The sequence below is a fragment of the Oryzias melastigma genome, linkage group LG22, assembly GCF_002922805.2.
Source record: "Oryzias melastigma strain HK-1 linkage group LG22, ASM292280v2, whole genome shotgun sequence".
NCBI classification, from domain to species: domain Eukaryota; kingdom Metazoa; phylum Chordata; class Actinopteri; order Beloniformes; family Adrianichthyidae; genus Oryzias; species Oryzias melastigma.
Window position 1 is genome coordinate 13,245,961 of NC_050533.1, and position 21,323 is coordinate 13,267,283.

At 38.9% G+C, this 21,323-nt stretch overlaps 2 protein-coding genes across 7 annotated transcripts in view; both read right to left on the minus strand.

Moving 5' to 3' along the window:
• LOC112149125 (fibroblast growth factor receptor-like 1) overlaps positions 1 to 1,962 on the minus strand; it is a 25,543-nt gene extending 23,581 nt beyond the window's left edge. For 2 of the 4 annotated variants that reach the window (XM_024276631.2, XM_024276606.2), the window contains exons 1-2: positions 1,642 to 1,962; positions 1,249 to 1,333 (exon numbers count right to left, since the gene is read on the minus strand). In XM_024276631.2, the coding sequence (XP_024132399.1) occupies positions 1,249 to 1,312 (64 nt within the window). In that variant the 5' untranslated portion in view covers positions 1,313 to 1,333; positions 1,642 to 1,962. Of the gene's footprint in view, positions 1 to 1,248; positions 1,334 to 1,641 lie in introns of those variants that run through there. The other 2 variants (XM_024276623.1, XM_024276614.2) reach the window with 1 other exon arrangement.
• Positions 1,963 to 3,646: 1,684 nt separating this feature from the next.
• The window catches only part of zfyve28 (zinc finger, FYVE domain containing 28), a 22,691-nt gene continuing 5,014 nt past the window's right edge, over positions 3,647 to 21,323 (minus strand). The window contains exons 2-14 of one of the 3 annotated variants that reach the window (XM_024269561.2): positions 12,360 to 12,500; positions 10,132 to 10,269; positions 9,751 to 9,953; positions 9,569 to 9,658; positions 9,379 to 9,468; positions 9,205 to 9,306; positions 7,605 to 9,119; positions 7,358 to 7,453; positions 5,885 to 6,048; positions 5,667 to 5,783; positions 5,191 to 5,292; positions 4,949 to 5,052; positions 3,647 to 4,858 (exon numbers count right to left, since the gene is read on the minus strand). In XM_024269561.2, coding sequence (XP_024125329.1) covers positions 4,727 to 4,858; positions 4,949 to 5,052; positions 5,191 to 5,292; positions 5,667 to 5,783; positions 5,885 to 6,048; positions 7,358 to 7,453; positions 7,605 to 9,119; positions 9,205 to 9,306; positions 9,379 to 9,468; positions 9,569 to 9,658; positions 9,751 to 9,953; positions 10,132 to 10,269; positions 12,360 to 12,500 — 2,994 coding nt within the window. In that variant the 3' untranslated portion in view covers positions 3,647 to 4,726. Of the gene's footprint in view, positions 4,859 to 4,948; positions 5,053 to 5,190; positions 5,296 to 5,666; positions 5,784 to 5,884; positions 6,049 to 7,357; positions 7,454 to 7,604; positions 9,120 to 9,204; positions 9,307 to 9,378; positions 9,469 to 9,568; positions 9,659 to 9,750; positions 9,954 to 10,131; positions 10,270 to 12,359; positions 12,501 to 21,323 lie in introns of all 3 variants that reach the window. The other 2 variants (XM_024269554.2, XM_024269567.2) reach the window with 2 other exon arrangements.

Genomic DNA, 21,323 nt, shown 5'->3' on the forward strand with positions numbered 1-21,323 from the left:
TTTGATCTATTCTAAGTGTTCCCAGTGGTTATTCAAGTATTATTATGCCATTTTTAGCTAAAATGTAAAAAAATACATTACAACACAGGACATTGTTTCTACAGAGCAGCTGTAGATCAATAGAAATTTGCCTCTGAATTGTGGGAGGGACCTTTGGTGGAGAACAACCGCCCCTTTTCTCCTTCCCATTGCTGAGAGCTCTCTGTTTACACAGTCTCCTAGTAGCTTACAGCTCCTCACATCCCCAACCTAACATTAAAGGTGCAACAAAAATGGCGAACAAAATTGGAGCTGTCCAGCTGTACGTTTTGGGTGACGAAAATGAAGACGAACACGGATCTGTCTACAAGTGGATGCACCACAATAGATAGGAACAGGGAGCTTATGGCCCACCCACCATATTTTCTACATCATAAATACGCTCTTTTTCGAACTGTAATTTTTTTGTCCTAATTCACAATAAGTTGAATAAAGAAATACTAAAAAATGCAAAATATTCTCAATATATGCCATGAAAACTGCCCAAGAATATGTTAAAAACACATTTTCTATCAGAGTGGATCTTTGAGAAAATCCTGCCTGTACACAATCTGACTTTCCCATTTACTTTTGGTTTAGTTGTGCGGGGCAGACACAGCTACCACCCCGTGAATGAGGCATTGTCTGCAGACCCACAGATATAATCTCCCCCTCCAAAACCACTGCCAACCCCCTCCTGCCACCTCTGCCTTCAGTTTTGATGGCCACATGCGCGTATTGCACCCATCACGCTCCTGCTAAAAAAACACACACATCCCAGCCAAACCAGAGAATTACAGAAGCCCCACAGACTGTATTCTCCCAAATATTACATTTTTTGTCATAGCAGAATCAAAATTTTTGCCAGTATATGGTTCAGCAATCAATGAAATTGTTTTAGCTTACTTTTATAAATGTAAACACTGATTAAGTAGGAGTAAGTTTGGTTGCACCGAAATCTGATTTCAAGTCCCAAGCTGGTGTTAAACAGAGGCGGGAGAGCTGGACTTGTCTTCTTTCAGCCAGAGATGCTGACAGAAGATGTTTGTTTGACTTAGCAGCAGTGAGTGAGCAAACTCGCACACAGGCGTGTCAAAAAGGGGTCTCCAATTCCCCTGACCCATGTTGACTTTTTTTGGGTCCAAAAACAAAGAAAAAAATTCTTACTTCCAACTTCTTTCTTCTCCATTACACAACTTGGAGACTTTGGTGTTATGAAGAAGCACTCACCTCTGAAACAGTCAGTCAGGAAAACAGCCTCAAAGATGAATAACAACGTTTTCAGGATGTCCATTCTGTGCAAAAACTCATAAGTCTGGAAGACATAAAGAAAAACAATAATAACATTTACACAACCATATTAATAACTTATTTGTTTTTCCTTCAGCGGAGTCTGGAAAATGGAACAGGAATGGAAAAACATTAAGTTACAGCAGCAACACACGTGTGAACGATTAGTCTAGCCCAAAATATTTTACAGTCACACTGTACAGCTGAAGAAATACTTTATGGACTCAGGTATGTATTTAAGCTGTATATCAAAACCGCTAACGCTGGGAAATAACAGTATTTGCCTCCCAATTAAACAATGCTGCACAAAAAACAACTTTTAAACGCACATACCTTTAAATTTGTGTGGTTTAGGTCAGTAAAAACCGCGCTTCGCTAAAGTCCAGGCTGACTCCATGAATCAAAAGTGACAGCGGCCGACTTCCCGCTGAGCTCTAACCCACCAGCACATGACTAGCCCCCCCTGACACACAACACCGAGGGAGCGGACACTTCCACTAACGCACAGCCACGGCGTGCGCTCACGGTCGAACTCAAAAGCTGTATATAAATATGTGCGGCGGGTCGGTGGTACGGTCCAGTCTGTGGAAACGTCCACCAACTGACTCCCGAGGAGCGCGCGCGCGCTCAGTGGAGGCTTGTCCGTCCCGACGGTGGCCGCCGCGAGCCAATCACAGCCTCCGGACGCGGTTAACTCTTTCCCAAGCTAATCTCCTCATTATGAACACTTCACCCCCGCTGTCAGTCTAATATATATGGAAACTTATTACAGAACACTATCACGGTTTTATCAGAACACTTAAACAATTTTCTTTAAGTACAAAATAATTAAACATTTTCATTTGTTATTACGTAAAGTCTTTCGTGGCTTTGAATGCATTTATTATAGTATAATATATATTTTTTGGAATATTAGAATAAAAAACATTTCCTACACCATAAAGAGTATGTGCTGCCACCTGCTGGCAAACACTTTTATAACATGCTCCACAAGTCAATTAGAGCAAAAACTTATTTTTAAGAAGTTATCTGCTGCTGACTTTTTAAAACTAAAAAGAAAAAAGTTTACATTTTAGAAAATGTAAAACTTTTATCAGACAAAAGTTTCTTTATGGGTATAAAGATAAAAAAAACTTGCTGTAAACGAGAATTTCAGTATAACCAAAAATATATACACTTGCCTGTCATTTTATTAGGTACATCTTGGGCCCCTTTTCCCTCCACTCATATGGTCCCTCCACTGGACCATATGAGTCCAGTGAACTCATTATTATGTTCATGAAACCAGTCTGAGATGATTCCAGCTTTATGACATGTCGTCCTGCAGGAAGTAACCAGGTTGTGGTGTTGTAACCATGCTCAAGTGGTACCAAGAGGCCCAAAGTGTACCAGCAGAAATGGAGACTCATCAGACCAGATAACGTTTTTATTATCTCCTATTATCCAGGTTCCTGCTCTTAGCTGACAGGAATAGCACCCGGTGTGTTCTTCTGCTGCTGTAGCCCATCTACCTCTTTGATGTGTTCAAAGACGCTCGTCTGCAGACCTTGGTTGTAACCAGTGGTTATTTGAGTTACTGTTGCCTTTCAGCAAGAACCAGTCTGGTCATTCTCCTCTGATCTCTGGCATCAACAGAACTGCCACTCACTGGATAGTTTCTCTTTTTTGGATTATTCTCTGTAAACTCCAGTGATGGTTGTGGGTGAAAAAAGTCATAGATTAGCAGTTTCTGAAACATTCAGACAAACCCGTCTGGCACAAACAACCCTGCCACATTCAAAGTCATTAAAACCACCTTTCTTCTGGTACAATGTAGCAAAACCAGCCAATTTTTACTGTCCTTGGTCAGCTACAAATGGTGCTAAGACACTTACCCCAACTGATAAATATCTATCTTATTCTAAATTTGGAACACTAGCAGTAGCAACATCCTTAGAACAACAAGGAAAGAAAGATTGGGAGACATTGTAACAGGAAAAAAAAACTATTTATTTCAATTTACATTGCATTAAAAACTATATAACATCTTTTTTTTTCCAATGTATTTTACACAGCTCTTGTAATGAAAATTAACATGACTTTTACAAAATAAGAACAAACTCTAAAATAAACTCCTCCTTTAATGGATGATTTCTTGTTCTTTTTACAAATAATTATAATTTTAGGTTATTTTTGTTCTCTATACAAAAAAAACATTACTTTCAGTAGAATGTTTGTATGATTTGCTTAACAAAATCAACAATGGTGCAACAAAATATTGGATTTGGAGTATAGAATGCCTGAGAAAACATTTCAAGTCAGAGCAGAATGGAAACAAATCTCATCAGATAGTCAAGACTCATTTTGGCCATAAAGACAAACATTGGAATTTATTGGAATGGTAGCATAAAACTCAGAACGGAAGAAAGTCAGTTTGAAAACACATTTGATAATGTTTAATGGTAAAATCAGACCCATTTAAAATGTAAACATTCTCTACTAAAACTAACATTTCTTCGTAAAAAATATGTTAGCTAGCTAGCAAAGGCTTTTTTGCTTAAATGTGAAAGACAAGTGCTAAAATTACAGTATTGCACATAAACATTTGTGAGGAAGTTAAGATCATTGGCCAGTAATTAGCCTGTGCTCTCATGAGGGCCACTTTCTCCAAACGACACCGACTGGAGCTCAAATGGGACATTGAGCATAAAGAAATCAGCCTATAAAAGCTGATCGTGATGAAGAAAATCGTTTCATTCCATCTCAGGTCCTCAGAACGGCCATTGCTGCAAATGCAATAACCCATAGCTGAACAGTAAAAGCAACGGGTGTGTTTGGGAAAAAAAAGCACAAAATCCCCTTTAGACATATAAAAACCACATTCAGAAATGCATGTAAGAATGTCATACAAAATGAGTTTTGCTTCAGTGGGATCAGTGGTTTTGCTTTAGATTGCCTTCAAATTAGAGTTTATATACAGAACAATAACCGTATACATTTGATTACAGTCAGTTACAACCAAAGTTGACTTATTTACATGTGACTTACATTCCTCAGTGATAAGCCCTGTGATAGTTTGGGCACAAATGTCAGAAGATAAATAAAAATCATCAAAATGTCTTTTGATTTAAACAAAAATTACAGTAAATCAAAGGACACAGATGCCTATTTGGTTTTGAGATGCAAACTGTAACAGAGGGCTGCAGCACAATGCCAGTTTTAATTCTATGTGCTTGTCCCCTTGGAATAACATTCAGGCAGGCCTGTGGGTATCAGTTATGTAGGATGGGAAGGGTTAAACTTTACGATCCCCTCTGATTAATCAGCATCTCGCAACAGATCACACAGAGGATTCATGTGGGGATCTTCTAAATCATGCTTAGTCGATTCGGTGTAGTACATTTTTAGCAAAATGGGAGCTCATGGCGGTGATCTGGATTCAAATTCCTGCCTTGTCGCTGTAGAAGGGTGTGACATGAAACATGTAACAGTGGGTGCAAACTCTGACAGGCTTTACTTGGCCATATCGAGGCAATGGAGCAGAATGAGAAGAGCAGCGAGAGCAGAAGATCTGAAATGACAAATCAATTATTGATCATCAAGAACAAAAAACCTAAAATGTATTCATTGTGCACCTTTACAAAAAATAATCATGGAATACCTTTCCACAGCTCCTACAGTGATGCTTCCTGCGGATGACAGTGAAGGGAGCCTTGCAGGCGATGCAGGAGTTGCATGCATCATCAGGGACCCAGTCTGGAGGGTCTGAACAGAGCCAAGAAAGGGGAAAAAAAAGTACACAAACAGCAGAACTGTCACCATGTGAGCACTTGCTGAGAGGGGAGGAAAAAGGAGCAAGCTGACATGTATACTCAAAGTGGGTCTGTTTTTGGACTCGCTGACCTTCGAACTGCCCCTCCCGGGCTTTGGCTGCCAATTCCGTGGAGGAAATGGTCTCCTGACACAGAGCACAGTCCTCCAGCACCGCACTTCGCAGAACAGGGCCTGCTGGGGTTAGTAGAACAAAGGGATCAGAGCTGTTATCCGGTATCAAAAAATAGTTACTTATTTGAAAAGCAGAACTGGAGAGTCGTGGCCCAGTTGGGGATGAAGTTGTGAAGAGGAAAAGTTTTATGAAAATTGTTTCATGGGTTTAAAGGGTGACTTTGAATGCATTTGAATGAAATAAACAAATTGAAACCTTTTTTTAAGAATACAAAGTTGAACAAATATTGTAACTAAGCTTGTTCAGCAGTTAAAGCAGCAAACTTTCTGCATTTTCTTGTAGATTTCCTAAATTCATTCCCTATCATGCATATTGACAAAATAATATTTACAAAAAAGCATAAACTGTTGTATCCCAGTAACATTTTCCTCACTTTTCTTTAGCTTGTCATTGTCTCCTTGCTCAGACTGGGTCGCCATGACTTCAAATAAAGTTTTGAGGATGCTGCGAAGGTCGCTGGCGTAGTTTGTCTGCAATTGATCTGCAACACCTATAACAAAATAATAATCATTAACAATTAGACATTTTGTTGCCAAGTTAATAGTTTGTTCCTGTTTGCCATTGAATTGCAGGGCCCTGCCAAGAATTTACCTGATATGCAAACAAAGAGACGGTGGATGAGGTCACGGCTACTGTGGAAACGCGATCGGATCCTGTTCCGAGTTACCACCTTGGTATCTTGTGGGCTCGGCCGGACTTTCTGGTGGTCCAGGTCTTCTGAAGTCCCTGAGCTAGGAGTCAGGCTGCTGACAGGGCTGCATGGATAGAGATATAAATCAGTTTCATAGAATTTTGTGATTACACTAATTCCTGCACAATTCAACCAATTCCCATGATTTTTTCTGAGCACAGCTTAAACCAAAAGGTCTGATTTGGAAGAAGATGCACTGTCAAACTGTCTCCACCAATCATGTTTAGAGGCTCAAATGTCTAACCAATCAGAAATTTGAGTAATAACAAAAAAGAAAACGATTTAGAGCAAGGGCCACATATAAAATAGCCACAAATAACTTAATTAATTTGTTCTTGAAAACAAAACAAAAATTAAGTTATATTTTTTATTTAAACACAACAAAAACTCATAAAATCTTAGGATGCCAACTTTTTTCTATGGACAAAATGTAACTTTTGAAAAAAAATATAATGTTGATAACTTTTGTGTGAAATTTACAAAGAATTGCTGCTAATTGCACAACTTTTTCCAGTCGCTTTATCTCAAAGATATTAATAAAAAATTATTTTTTTGCTAAACTAAATAATTGTTGATATGAGAATTTCATCATTGCTGTGTATTTTTAGTGTTGGTACATACAATTGCACTTTAAGAACTTGAAGTATAAAAATGCTTGAAAATTTGTACTCCCCTGTCTTATAGTTGACAGTTTTTAGAAAAAATATTTTTGCAACATTTTTCACAACTTTTTGGAAAAATGCGAGGAACTTCTAATTAGTGTCACAAAAAATCATAGAAAATGCCTGGAAGTACCAAATAATAAAGAGTAACATGCCTCTTACAGCCCTTATGTCAAGAAACCATTTTTTCTTGTTATATAATTCAATATTCACTCACATATTTCTAGACTTTTTTGCTTTTATATATCATCTAGATATTCTTTGCTTAATATAAAACAAGTGTGATCGTAATCGTCCTAAAAGTATGAAACTGTCTTTTACTAAGTCTTCTTTTTTGTTTCAAACCATTTTTCCCTGAATTTCAACAGTTGAGTGTTATTAAGCAAAACAAGCATAAGAAATAACATCAAATAGATCTTTCAGAAATCGAATGACTAATATGAATACAATTAAAAATACACCTTCAAGTCCAGACAACTATTACTCTTGATGGCATTAAAAAGATTATGAGAAAATCTAACGTCAAAAGATCAAAACCCTGAAGAATTGGTGGGTGGTCCACGACCTTTAAACATTATTTGTACAGTGAATCCCATCACAGTAAATCTTAACAAAACATAGAGGTTAAAAAGGGAGCAAAGGAACCTTTCAGAGCATTGTTTTAAGAAAAGAGGTAGCAAACGGTAACGCGCTATGATGAATGATGGTTACCTGGGAGTATATGCACTGCTTGACAGACTACATGTGGTGACCGATACACACTCACAGTCACTCCCTGATACAGAACTGAGGGGAGAGTTGGGAAAACTGAAAAAAACAAACCCAAAACAAATCAAAAGTAAATAAATGAAGGTGTAACAATGAAAAACACAGTCAAATCATGTGAAAATATGGCAAAATAAATTAAAAATGTAATTAGACATAAACTAAAATCAGTGTGATCATATTGAACCCAAACCTGGACTTTTTTCTGTTGTCTTCTTTGGCGTCCCGCTTTGCGTCTTTATTTTCTGACTCCTCCTTATCCGTCTCCCTGTCCCTTTGTCGACCTCCACTGGCATGCTGTTTATCAGTTCTCAGCTGGTGGCTGCAAGGCGAGAAGCCGTTCCTCCTGTTGGAACTGGAGTCCTGAAAATGATCCGTCTGCTCTGGATGCCCCACCGAGCACTTATCACAAAGTTGGGAATTTAAATCCTCTTCCTGAGGCTCTGCGGTACAACGGGGAGAAGGGGGAGTAAGCTGTGCCATCTCAGCTTTACTGCTAAGTTCATGAGCAGTCAGTGGGAGCCGGCACGCAGCCGACTGGATGACACTATTTGTGGCCGGGGTTTTACAATGTTTGTCCAACCTAAGGGCAGGGCCGAATCCAAGTCCTGTGGACTCTGTAGTGATGGCATCCTCGTGACCGTCCTCGCAGCTCCCGCAGCAGACACAGGAGTTGAGCAGACAGTTAGTGGCCACTAGAGGGCCACAGGGCTCAATCTGAGAGGGGCTGGGCCGAGGCAGCAGAAGTTTGTCCACCGTCAGCTCAGTCAAGCTGGGGGAATGAGGGTTAAAGATGACTGTAGCAGACAACTTCATCCCTCCCATGCGATGGGCTATGACCTCTGCGGTTTCAGCCGCTGTTCCTTCTAAGCCCATCTCCCAGCCATTGGTGTAAGGCAGCGGTTCAGAAGCGGGGACAGAGGTGCATGGGGGAGGCTTTGGCACAGGACAGTGTGTGTTCAGGCTGCGTGGCTGTGGAAAAGGCTGTTCTGATGTGGCTTCAGAGAACCAGCCGTTCCTTGTTCCGGGCTTGTGATGCAAAGACTCTTTGGAATGAGGATCGATGCAGTTAGAGGCCTCTTTTGACAGGCAGGTCATGCCGTCTCCTGCTGCATCCAGGTCTTCCATAAAGAAGACCCTGTCTTCCTCTTCTACATAGATGCCCGTTCTTCCTCGGTTCCTAAAAATCCTGCGTGGAGAGGACTCGGTGCTGGATGGGCCACTAGAGCCACCCAGCTCTTCTCTCCTGGGATGGTGGGCCGGAGATTGGCCTTGGCTCGGAGGCGATAGCAGAGTGGACATTTCATCTCCCACACGATGTACCATCATGTTCAGCTGCTCGAGCTCCTCTTCGTCATACTGCATGGAACAGGCCAGCTCAGCCTCCTCTGCTTCCTCGCAGAGCAGGCCCTGCTCCTGTTCCTCCTCTCCTGTTTGGGTTTCCACTTCCTCCCACTCCTTTTCTACTTCTGCTAACTCCTCCTGCTTACTGGAACAGACAAAGACTGGCGTTTGGTCCTCTTCCCGCTCACCCTCCACTTTTGAGGAGTCTTTAGCAGGGCTGCAGGATGAGCAGTTCTCTTGGGCTTGTGCTGGTACACCGTTTGTGACGAGTCCCTGGCCTGAGGACAACTCGCCATCCTGAGAAATACACAAGTTCCTCTCCAATGTCATCAACTCCTCTTCAGTGAGAGTTTGTAGGAGGTCTCTGGAAGAAGCAGCAGAGGACGAATGCGGTTTTTGTAAAAGAAAAAAAAAAACATTTGCATTTTGTGATATTTGTAAGCCCTCACCTAATTTTCCTTAGTAAAGTGCGAAAAGGCCTGAAGAGTTCAGACATATCCTCCGATTTTCTGTCAAGGTTAAGAGGTCCCTCTGGATACACGACCAGCCCACTGAAAAGAAACATTTTCAGAATTTAAAAAAAAAAAAAGAGTGGAAAAGAGCAGTGGCGAGGCAACACTTACCACACTATGGCTAGTCTGGGAATTGTAAACATCAGAGCGGGTTCATAGTCATCAATCATGTCTTGTGTAAGATAGTTCAGCTTTAGAGCCCTACAACAACACACAGATGAAAACACAAGATAAAAATATAAATGTATAAAGTTTTAATGCTTCAAAAATAATACAAATATGTTTTCAAAAATGTACCGACCTTTCCACCGTCTCACAGAAGAGAACAATCACCTCCTGCTGCACATAGTATTCTTTGGGAGACTTCACAGGCACCATGGCAGACACATAACTTTGAACAAGAAAAAGAAAAAAAATGTTATAAATTCCTAGGAACATATCACTAAATTATTTAATTTTGTAGATCCAACTCATTGTTTTCACCTAAGCTCAAATTCGGCAAAAAGGTTGTCAAAATGTCGCAGTGCGTCCTTCATGCGGTCTGTATACAGGTTGAGGTCTCTCAGGGCTTGGTCTCTGGTGATGGTGCGTACCTCCTCCAGACTGCGAGTGAGGTCTTTGGCCAGAGGCCTCATGGCTATACTTTCGATCTCTCTGTTCATGATGATGGAGCCAGCAGCCAAACACTACGCAGGAACACACACAGACAGGCAAAACTCTCAGAACAGCATCGATCATCTCTGTTTGACATTATTGTGGATTAGTAAATATCCCTATAGCCTATAGAAGAAAAAAATGTTTTTTTTGTTGTCATGTGCTTGTAACATGTTTTCCTCTAGACAGACTCAGGTGGGAATACATTACCTCAGCACCAAACCACAGTTGTCCTGCCAAGTTGTCATGACGAATCTCCTCAGGGAACTTCACACTGAAGTCTCTGTTGGCACGGTCGTTGGGGATACATTCATCCATGATTTGGCTGATGATGTTCAAGACACTGTCCTGCACACGAACACAAAAGACACAACTATAATAAAATATTTCATATCCATTTTTTCTAGATCAGTCTGTGACTTGGATTTAAATCTATACCACCAATTTAAACACTAAACTGTGGTCACTAAGACAAGGATTTCTCTTCCACAACAGCAGTTTGTCATTGTATAGAACTGGGATCACATTTTCTTGTATTGTTTTTCAGTAGTAATGATTGCTATAAATGATATTGTTTGCCAGATAAAATCCTAACTTTTAATATTGAGTTTAAAATATATGATAAACAATTCATCTATGTTCCTTTACACACGAGTTTCTCCCGGTACGCCATAATTGTGAGAGCAGGCGTGTTGACACACGAGCAGCATCACAACAATCCCCACAGAGGTCCATGAATAAGACATAACTTGCAGTGGCAGCTGAAACAACCATTTGGGCTTGAATTTTCTACCCTTCTATATTTGGCTCCTCAGCACTCAAACAAATTATTTGTCTAAAAACCACCAAGATCTGACAGACAAACCAGTCCGAAAGCCTCCTTTCTGCACTTTTTAAAGCAAATATTATTTAAACATTTTTGAGTGGAAGCCAATTTAGATTAAAGTTCCAGCTTAGACTTGGAAGGCCAGACACAACTATGGAAAAAAATAAAAGGTTTGCACTTGTTGGGATTACAAATGAAAGCATTCACAAGAAAGCCTTCCAGATGGAAGGAGGGGAAACTGAAACAGAACAGTTGGGGATGAACCGCTGACCTTATTAAGTGAGTCTCACCATGAGCCCTGCTTGTAGGAGGGAGGCTAAGGAACAATAGGCCAAATGAAAACCTCTTTCACAAGCTGGGGCTGCATAAATCTATTGCAGAAATCACTTGTATTTTTTGCAGCAGAGCTTGTAGATTCTCAGTGCCAACAAAATACTGTAAAGTCCAGAAAATGTAACTTTTCATAGACTGCATCATTGATTTTGTTAGTACTTGTGCAGACATATTTTAATTTATTTCTTAACATTAAGTTATAGCATAAAAATGATAGAGCACAGATGGGAAGAGTTTTCAAAAAAAGTACATACACCTGGTGCATTAGGGACATAGAAAAATAAAAGTTAAGATGGCACAAAGATTAAAATCTGCATTTGTAAGCACAGGCAAACAGAAATGTAAATTTGCACCTGCTGAAACAGAAGAAATTCTGCAGCCCTGAACATTTTTTTCCTCAGTTTATAATGGAATTAAAGTCTGTTGCTTTTTTAATGGAGAAACTTTGTAATTCTGATGTTTTGGCTTTACTTTGCATCTTTTTTGGAAATATTTATTTACTGCCTCATGGTGCTATTAGAGGGCTTTTAAGATTTATTTTGCACACTGCATCTCTTTCAACAAAATTCTTGCTTTTAGTCCAAAAAAAACACCCTGTGTTGTTATCTTGGACATAGTTTCTGCAGATCGGCAGTAGTTCATTAGAAATTCGCCTCTCAGCTGTGGGTGGAATCGTTGGCACAGAGCAAACATGCCCCCCCTCCTCTCCCCATTGCTCTCTGTTTACATGCTCTCTTGCAAGCTTACAATACCTCACACCCCAACATAAAATTACCAGTGCAACAAAGATGCAGAGCAATATTGGAGCTATACAGCCGTACAAGTTTTGAGCCAGATGCCAGCTCAGACGAGGAAAACGAAGACATCAGACATTAGGCAACTATTCCGATAATCACATGATCGTTGATATTTGCATCCACTCACATGACATCCAGGTTTTTTACTTTTAAGCCATACCTCCGAAGTAGTCAGCACATAAATCACCTCAATTTTCCATCAGCTGCAAGAACTGAGGAAGCTACTCAAACAATCCGCTAAAGATCTTCTAGACTGACCTTCTAACGTTGAGTTACTCTGAAGAACAGAAAACTGTGATAACATGACCTGAATAACTAGGAATCTTCACTGAGAACACAAACAAGAAACATGGCAAAGATTGAAATCCAAGCAGTGGGTTCATTTACCTATTTTCCAGGTTTGCCCTACTTAGTGGCTATTTTTACACTTTACACACACTGGATAGCAAAGAATGATGACTTTCTCTGTTCTTTGTACCAACCTGACAAGACCGGAATTGGTTGACCAGTAGAGTGCATCTCTGAGGGTCCTTCCTGCCATCCAGGCTGTCCAGCTCACTGGCCACCTGGTTCAGCTCTTCATCAGCATAATAGAATTGGGCCAAAAGCTGAGGGTCAGTCCTCTGTGGGCAGACACAAGGCCAGGTTTAATACAACCATGCAGAGAACTCTCAAAACACTCAAAAGGTAACGAAAACATTAATTAATGGGATTAAAAACAATGTTGGATGTGTCATCTCTCATAGAAATTCAAGGCACCGTTCCGTTTGTCACACACCAGAGCATTCTTCTCCACCTGAGAACGTCTTTATGCAAGCCTCCCACAAAATTCACAGTAGGAAATGAAAAATGTTTGGTATGTTTGAGCACACTGCGACATATCACGTTTGTGTTTTTTTAAGTTAAAAAATCCAACTAGTTCACAAAGACTGAAAGCTTAAAAAAATGTAAAGTAAACAAAGTTTTTTATTTTTTTTGTTTTGTTTTCATCTTAATTGCACATTTTTAAATTTTAAACAAAGTTTAGTCAAGTTACTTAACAGAGAAAAGGGCAACTAATGCAATAGTTCAACACATATTTTCTCACTGGAAAAAACATCTTTTTGAAATTTTATGCAAATAAAAAAAAAAGTAAACAGAATATGTTTTCATTTAAATGAAGGTAGACTAAACGGACAAAAAGCAAAAAAAGAAATAAAGGTGAGATGAGTCAAACCGCCACTCCAAACCTAAAACCGGCAGCTGTGAACAAATGTGGAAAGACCGGACTAACCACAGAGCTTCCAAACTGGCATTGAAAAAAGTCCTCTGTGAACATGCATAAAACTGGAAATATTCATGACAAACAATAACAAATGTGTTTCCATTTTACTCATTTATTTATTTTAAAGAATTTATATAGTATTTTTTGGCATCCTTAGTGCTGGTTGGGTGTTGGTGATCATCAAGCATTCTTATATGCACAAAAAAATCCTCTTAAACCTAATTTTTTGACTAAAATTTCTAGTTAACACAACGCTTTTTATCCAGCAAAATAAAAAATAATTATTAGTAGTAGTAAACCACATAATAATTTCAAGAAAGTTTCACATAGAATGCACAAAAAAACACCAGCAACTAGTCTCTGATACTGCACACAATTAAACTTGCCCCAAAATTAGTAAGAGCCAAACAGGTTTATACATTTGTAAACACCTGCAAATGTCCCAGGAAGACCTCCTGATATCTAAAAGGTTAATGGTTCTATAAATGGCAAGCACATGCAAACAAGCATCATCACAAACCACACCACCTCAAAGGCTTAAAATGACAGACGTACTTTGAGTGATTAAAGCAGAGCTTGAGCTGTGCTTTTTAATAAAACTCTCCCAATGGATGCAAATTCTAGAGATGTTTGTTACCTCTGAAAAGTGTTTTGTGGCTTTGCTCATACCTTTTGCTTTTCTCTGCAAATGTGTATTCTTGCACGCTACTTTCATTAATACCAAAACAGATTAAAGAACTATGAACAACCAAGCTGCAACGCTTTGAGGAGTAGATACCACTACTGCACACGGGGTAGTTCCTCCTCCTGAGACGCCAAACGGTTTACCAGAATCTTTTTGAGGCTGTATTGTGTCACACTGTTTAAGGTGCAAGTGCTGAGCTGTTGACCTCGACTGAGGACACTGTCAACAGATGGAAGGAATACTTTATGGATCTTCTAAATCCCACTGACACGCCTTACGTTGAGGAAGCAAGGGCTAGGAACTCAGAAGAGGGCCAGTCCATCACTCAGGCTGATATCACATAGGTCCAGAAGTCAAGGAGCTACTTGGCTCCAGGGCTGGATGAAGATTGTTCGTCTCTGGATGTTTTCAAAATTGAGTGGTGATCAGCCCCCCTGGACTGTCACAATGGGGTGATGGTCCCTCTTTTCAAGAAGGGGGTCAGAGGGTATGCTAGAACTTAATAGAATCCCACTATTCAAGATTTCAGAGAAAATTTACTTCAGATTTGTTGTTCACCTTTCAGCATATTTCTTCAGGGGTTGCCACAGTGAATCATTTTTCACTGATTTTACATATTTGGTTTGGCAGAGATTTTAACACCCAATGCCCTTCCTGACACAACTCTATATTTTATCTGGGCTTCAGACTACTGGAGAGAAGACTTTGGCCAATAGTCGAACCTCTGATTCATGAGAAACAGTGCAGTTTTTACCCTGGTTGTGAAATGGTAGATCAGCTTAAACAGAGTGCCTCAGGGTTCATTGATGCTTACCCATCCAGTCCACATGCGCTTTGTGGGGCAGTTTGGAGTCTAGTGTGAAGCATCTGGAATGAGAATTAGCACCTACAAATCAGAGGCCATAGTTGAGGTGGTTTGCCCTTCTCTGGGTAGGTGGAGAGCTCCTGCCCCAACTGAAGGAGATTAAGTATCTTGGGGTTTTGTTCACGAGTGAGTGAAAGATGGAGCGTGAGATTGACAGACGGTCAGGTGCAGCTGCTGCAGTAATGCAGCTGCTGTATCGGTGTGTTGCAGTGAAAATTGAGCTGAGCCAAAAGGCAAAGCTTTTAATTTACTGGTTAATCTATGCTCCCACCCTCACCTATGGTCATAAGCTCTAGGTCATGACAGAAAGCATAGGATCCTGGATATAAGCGCCTGAAATGAGTTTCCTCTGCTTGGTGCCTGTGCTCTCTCTTAGCAATAAGGTGATAAAGAAGAGAAGCTTGAAGTAGAGCCGGTGTTCTGCTACATTAAGGAGCTGAGGTGGTTCGGTCATCTCTTTTGGATTACTCCCTAGGGAGATGATCCTCGCATGTCTCACTGGGACCTTAGGATGGCCCACGAGGGACTTTGTCCCTTGGCTGACCTGGTAGCACCTTGGGGTACAACACACAGACAGAAAGGGACGTCAAAAAAGCTGCTGCCCCCGTAACCTAGTCCCAGATAAGCAGGTGAAGATGGATGGATGCGCACAAGTAATACTTTAACAAATAGAATATGTCACAGCAGGAGACAGTAAAGTTTATCATAACCCCACTGTTGTGGTCACAACCAGATATAAGCTGACATAAGTCAAAAAACAGAAGTGCAATACTTATAATTCTTTTTTTGGTCCAGCCCTGAAACTAGGGCAGATTAGCAATCACTGCCAACGAAAACCTAATTTTGTTTCTCAGAACCAACACCCAAGCTTGAAGCACTACCCCCACTACCTGAATATCACAGGACAAAACCTGCGTCACACTTCAGACGTGTCAAGTGTGACACCTCCATGATTTAAGTAGAGTAGGCAAAAAATGTAGAGCAAAGGAGACATTGACCTCACACTGACATAGTCCTATTTGTTTGTGTTACACTAAGCAAACAAAGACGGTCACAGGACCTTCTCCAAAACTATATTTTCTAAGATTGAAAAAAAAAAAAACAGCCCCATATATAGATGTTTTTTTGCACAATGGATATTTTACAGAACTTTAAATAATTATTTATTTTTAAAATTGACAGATCAAACACAATTTTGTCCATTTTTTAACTTAAATAAATATACATTTGCAGGAAATTAAGGGTAAAGAGCCAAAGATAACATTAAATGCAAATTTAAGAAGAAAATAAAGATTCTTTCTCAAAAATAAGAAAGGATCCTCCTATTATTCAGTCCTTAGCGTGGACTTATTTTAGATTTTATAATAATCTCAAGCAAAGAAGTTCTAACAATTGTAATCCCATTATAAAGGAATGTTTGCATATTAATTGTCTCAAGTATCATTTGTGGCATATTGTCTCAAGAGTTCTTATGACCCCACCTTTTTTCCGTCTGAATAATACTTTTAACAAGAATAAAAACAGAAAAAACACTAAATGATCATTTAATTTCCTCACGACAGATATAAGAATAAGGGAGCTAAGAAGAACAAAACAACACAAAGGAGCTATTGTTATCCAGTAAACTAACAATCACATTACAAACATGATGACATCAGAAAACCACAATTATAAACAGAGTAAGTGATGTTCACATGCAAATGTAGTCTTCGAGTTTTGTGAGAGTGCATTATCAATCGGGAGGCAAATCTGACTGAATAACTGCACAATGAGTGTTTGAAACTGAATGAATGTCATGATGACCAAACAGGGAAAAAAAAAAGAGTGGGAGACGCTGAGAGCTTTTTCTAGCACAGGCACAATACGGCCCACAGACTGATGGCATTTGTACGGCACATACACACCAGACGTGTTTTAGACAGACGCTATTCTGTAGTCTCCTCCAGCTGCCTTTGCTCACACAAAAGGGAACATTGCTGCAGCAATGAATCATGAGTGAGAAGTTGAATTTAGGGAATGCTCATTTGGTGTAGCTTTAGGTAATACAGAGATGTTGGAACAAAAATGATTAGTTTCTTGTTGAAAAGAGATGTAACTTTTAAAAGTTGGCAGTGTGGATATGTCTGATAAACTAGCCGCTAACACACTTAATATCTACTCACTTTTTTAGGACTACCTACAACCTTTCTGTTCAGTTTTATTCTCCTTTTCCTTTGAAAAGTCCTGCTTGGTAGTGAATCAGCTTTGGCTGGAGAACAATCCAGAAGTGTTCCTGAAGTTTTATTTACTCCAATTGACTTCAAGTGCAAAGACTGAAAAGAATGCAGACTGCAAAGAATGCAGGCTCAGTGACTGGTTAAAGGTCCCGATCTATAGTTTGAAGCAGTAGAATTGACCTCGTTCCACACTAAGTCCATCTTAAGATGAAAAAAATGTAAGCTTAGAGCAGAAAATTTGAAGCCTAAAATAAATTTAGAGTTCTGAGCATTTTGCAGAATGATACTACAGATCTACTTTGATAAAAATCCTGATTTTGGTGTTTTTAACATGTTCTTGTGACATTTTTCTGGTGATGGAGGACATGTATTAGGAAAATTAATCTTAAAATTGCATTTCTGAGTATTTCTATATGCAAGCGGTTGTGAATCAGGAGCAGACAAAAAAATGATTAAAAAGTGACTTATTTGTGACATGGAAAATACACTGAAATTTCTGATAAACTTCTGCTGCTCTCCAAATCCTAGAAAACAACACAGGTTTTTGATTTAAGCTAAAAATTGCATAATTATAAATAAAAGAGCACTGGGAATGCTTTTACAATCAAAAGATGATGGGAGTGGGACTTTAATCTTAAATGTTTTACCTTAAACTCAAAGGTATTTTTCACAGCTGAACACTCCAATCTTACTGTCAGATCTGATTTAGTGAATAGTGTCATCACCAACAACGACAGCTCTCCCGTACCTTGCATAAATGAGGAAATGATTCAGCAGATTTAGCCGTGTCCACTGTGGCGTGACTGTCCTGTTACTGTCCGCACCGTCAGATTGCCCTTGATGACATAGCTCTAAAACAAAAACCCACTGTGGTCACAAACGCGTCATTTCAAAATAATAACTCCTCACACCTTCTCCCACAGTAACAATTACAGTAAAGCCCCCTTATCACATCATCTCAGCATGGCTCCTTTTTGCCTCATTTTATGAATTTTGAATTAATAAAAAGAATCAAAGTTGATCTACATTTTCAACCACCTCTCTACTTAGCTACTGGTATTAGCCATCATTTCTACACAAGCTGTGCAGATGATGATTGCTTGTCAAGCTAATGCATTGCGTATGTGGGCACTGAACTGAATCTACCTATGGGATTTATAAGAAACCTTGGCTTTGCCCTCCATACTTTAATGTCCAAACTGCCGCCTTCAGGCTACCTTCCAGGAATGAAACACAAGTACTGTACAAGGAAACCAGCTATCTCTGCTTTCATTCAGTCTGCTGCCAGTCTGGCACGAGACAGAAAAAAAAAGAAAAAGCTAGGTACAGTTCATCACTTTATTAATTATTCAAGAGTCAGCATAAAAAAGCAAGGCCAAGGAAAGGATGAGGGGTTTGGAAACGGTTTAGGAAACCTCCTCAGCTTTTCTGCTGATCAAGTTTGGCAAAATAAAAGCCCTTCTAAGAAGGCAGAGGTTTAAATCAGTTCAAATCAGAATAGCTTAGAATTTGGTCCTGAAGCAAATTGATGTCAAACAGAAACCTTGTTAAAACATTCTTTCAGATACTTTTATCCAGAAAATTGTCTTCATGAAGATCTTGAAAGTAAGGAATCAAACTGATGCTCTTATCTTAAAGCAGAGTTTTATTGTTCAAATAAAAAATAAAATACAATTAATAATGATAAAGCAGTGTAAACTGCTCATCATGCTGGTTCTATACCAGCAAAGATTTGATGCCAAACATACAACAGATTTAACTCAGTTTATTTACTCAATATACTCAGAGTGGTCTGCCCATCTGGACCGATGGCATAATCTGCAGGCTCGTCTATTCTCGGATGACAGACTACATCTGCTATCCGAACTACAGCTCTGACCTGGACATGAGCCTGACACGTGGTAGGAGGTACAATCATGGGTCCACACAGGCTTTAGATGGATGATGGGCATGTGCAGGATCCCCTGACCACCGTGGGGTAAGAAACAGGGACACTCCCGTCCCCCTACAACCACAGTACCTTATGCAACAAATAATCTAGTTATACAATCTAAATGTGAGGTTAAATCATTGTTAGAGATGGGAAAGTTAGTTCTAGATTAAAAAATATCAAATGGCTTGATGCTTTTTATTTCACATTTAGATGTAATTGGGAAAAATGAAATGGGTGTAGATCTATTAGTAATTCTTAAGAAACCATCATAAATGATCACATTGAATAGCCAGACAGATGTCCACAGATCACAGTTTGAGAAAGTACTGGATTGGTCTGGGATTAAAAAAATCTAATTAATATTTACTTTGAAAATCCAAAACCATCATTGATTCATTCAATCTGTTAAGCAGGAATTTCTTGAATATTTTTAGGCAAAAAAAATGCTTTGAGTTAGTTTTACTTAGAATATTTTACAGTTTTACTAAAAAAATGTTTGATTCTTGTCACTTATTATTGTGAAGTCGTTTTAATACCCAAACAGAATTGAGTGTGAACAGAAATTTAAGTGAATTGTATTAAATCACAAATCAAATTGAATTGGGAACCAAAAACATAATCCATTCAGTATTGTGGAAGCTACCCAGCACAAGTATTAGACGATCATGGAAAGCATCAGAATATAGATAAACAATCGATTTTTGAAAGCTTTTTTTGAAGATTAATTACAATCCAGTTAGTGTGTTTGAGAATATGGGATGCCACATGTATCTGTATTATTTGAACACATATAAACACCTGCACTTCTTTAAAATCTTGATAAAAAGCAGCATTCAACTTTAGACCTTCAGTGTCAAAACACATACACTAAAAAAAATTAAAAATGCTTCTATTTTCTCAGTAATTACGCTTCATTACAAAAATGTCATCTATTCTAATAGTTTATCTCACAATAATAATCAAAGAAAGAGTGACTGTAGTCCTAAAATAAAAATAAAAGTTTTCCATTTAAATATCCTTTCTGGAGAATGAAACTACTTAAACAGAAAAACATTAATTATAGTTTCAAAAAAAGGTTAATAGAAAATAATTCAAGCTTAAATAATGATGACAGAATGCTTAAAATATATTAGACATGAGGGGGGTGTTAAATATGTTGCTGGTTCCTTATAAAACAAGAAAAAACACCAGAACTCATTACACAAACAAAACACTTCAATAAATAACTCATTTAATTCATACTTTTATCATGAATTAGAAAAAGTACCAACTATTATAGAATAATTAAATTCAGGATTCAAGGCTAGCTTGTACCTTCAGTCTTGTATGTTTTAGTCATCCCCCTCACACTTTAAAACAAAGGGTTCCCCGATTTCTCAACCCTGCAATGAATTTAAAACAAGGCTTTCAATCGCCTGGCCTGTCTCAATCAGCACTGGGGTCAGCTCTCTAAATCCATGCAGCTGACACCAAATCAATTACCACATGGCTGGTGGGTAAGCAGAATGGGACATCTACAAAGAACTACAGAAACTAGGCTAAATATGAAGCCGCAGCGGCCACTGCTCAGCAGTTTGCCATTCCATCAACCCAGTGCCAACTCCACAGAATCAACAATGTGAAGAAAAACCTCCAGGATTTCAGCCTTTCACAACAGGGCTCGGCTTGTTGAACAGCGTGTGGAGAAACACATAAATAAACAGTCACAACTCTCTACAATGAGAATATGGTGGTGGGACTTCAGCTGGAGACCCTAAAGGCATAAATAAATATATTTAAACATTCAAAATGAAACAGTTTATGGTTGTTTTTCAGTTAAAAAAAAGTGGACACCTAAAGACTAAAAGTTAAAATGACAAATTCTCACAATAAATGGAAGGGAATTTCCAAATTGTAGCAAAATGACAACAAAATAAGAAGTATCCTGGAAGGAAATGTGTGTTTGTACCCCTCACAATGACACGTTTGGTTGTGTAAAGCTGAATGGGGTCTCTAACCACAGATGAGGTAACAACAAACTAAGCAGGAAGTGAAAAGGTGGAGATTCATAATATTTTTCCCTTAGTTGTAATAAATTACAGAAAGGGATACATTTTTGGAATTAAGGGATTTTTTTAAATTGTCCATGGTGGCAATTTGTAAAGTTTTTGAAACATTTCTTATATATATATATATATATATATTTTTTTTTGACTAATGCAAAACGTTAGTATATTATAGAAGTAAATTATGGAAAAATGAGGTAATATATTTAAAAAAAACTCTGCCTTTCACAAGAAAGGGAGAAAAAGTACCCCCATACCATAGCAGGAAGCTCACACATCCAGTCTTTGATATGATTCTAAAAACTGACAAATTTGAGACAGAAAGGATTATAATTTCACATACAGGCCTGCCAACAGCTTTGCTTCTCAGCGGCCTGAGATTGTGTAAAGGAAACCCTCCACTGTGGGACTTATCTGAGGAGGTAAAGAGAGATCTAA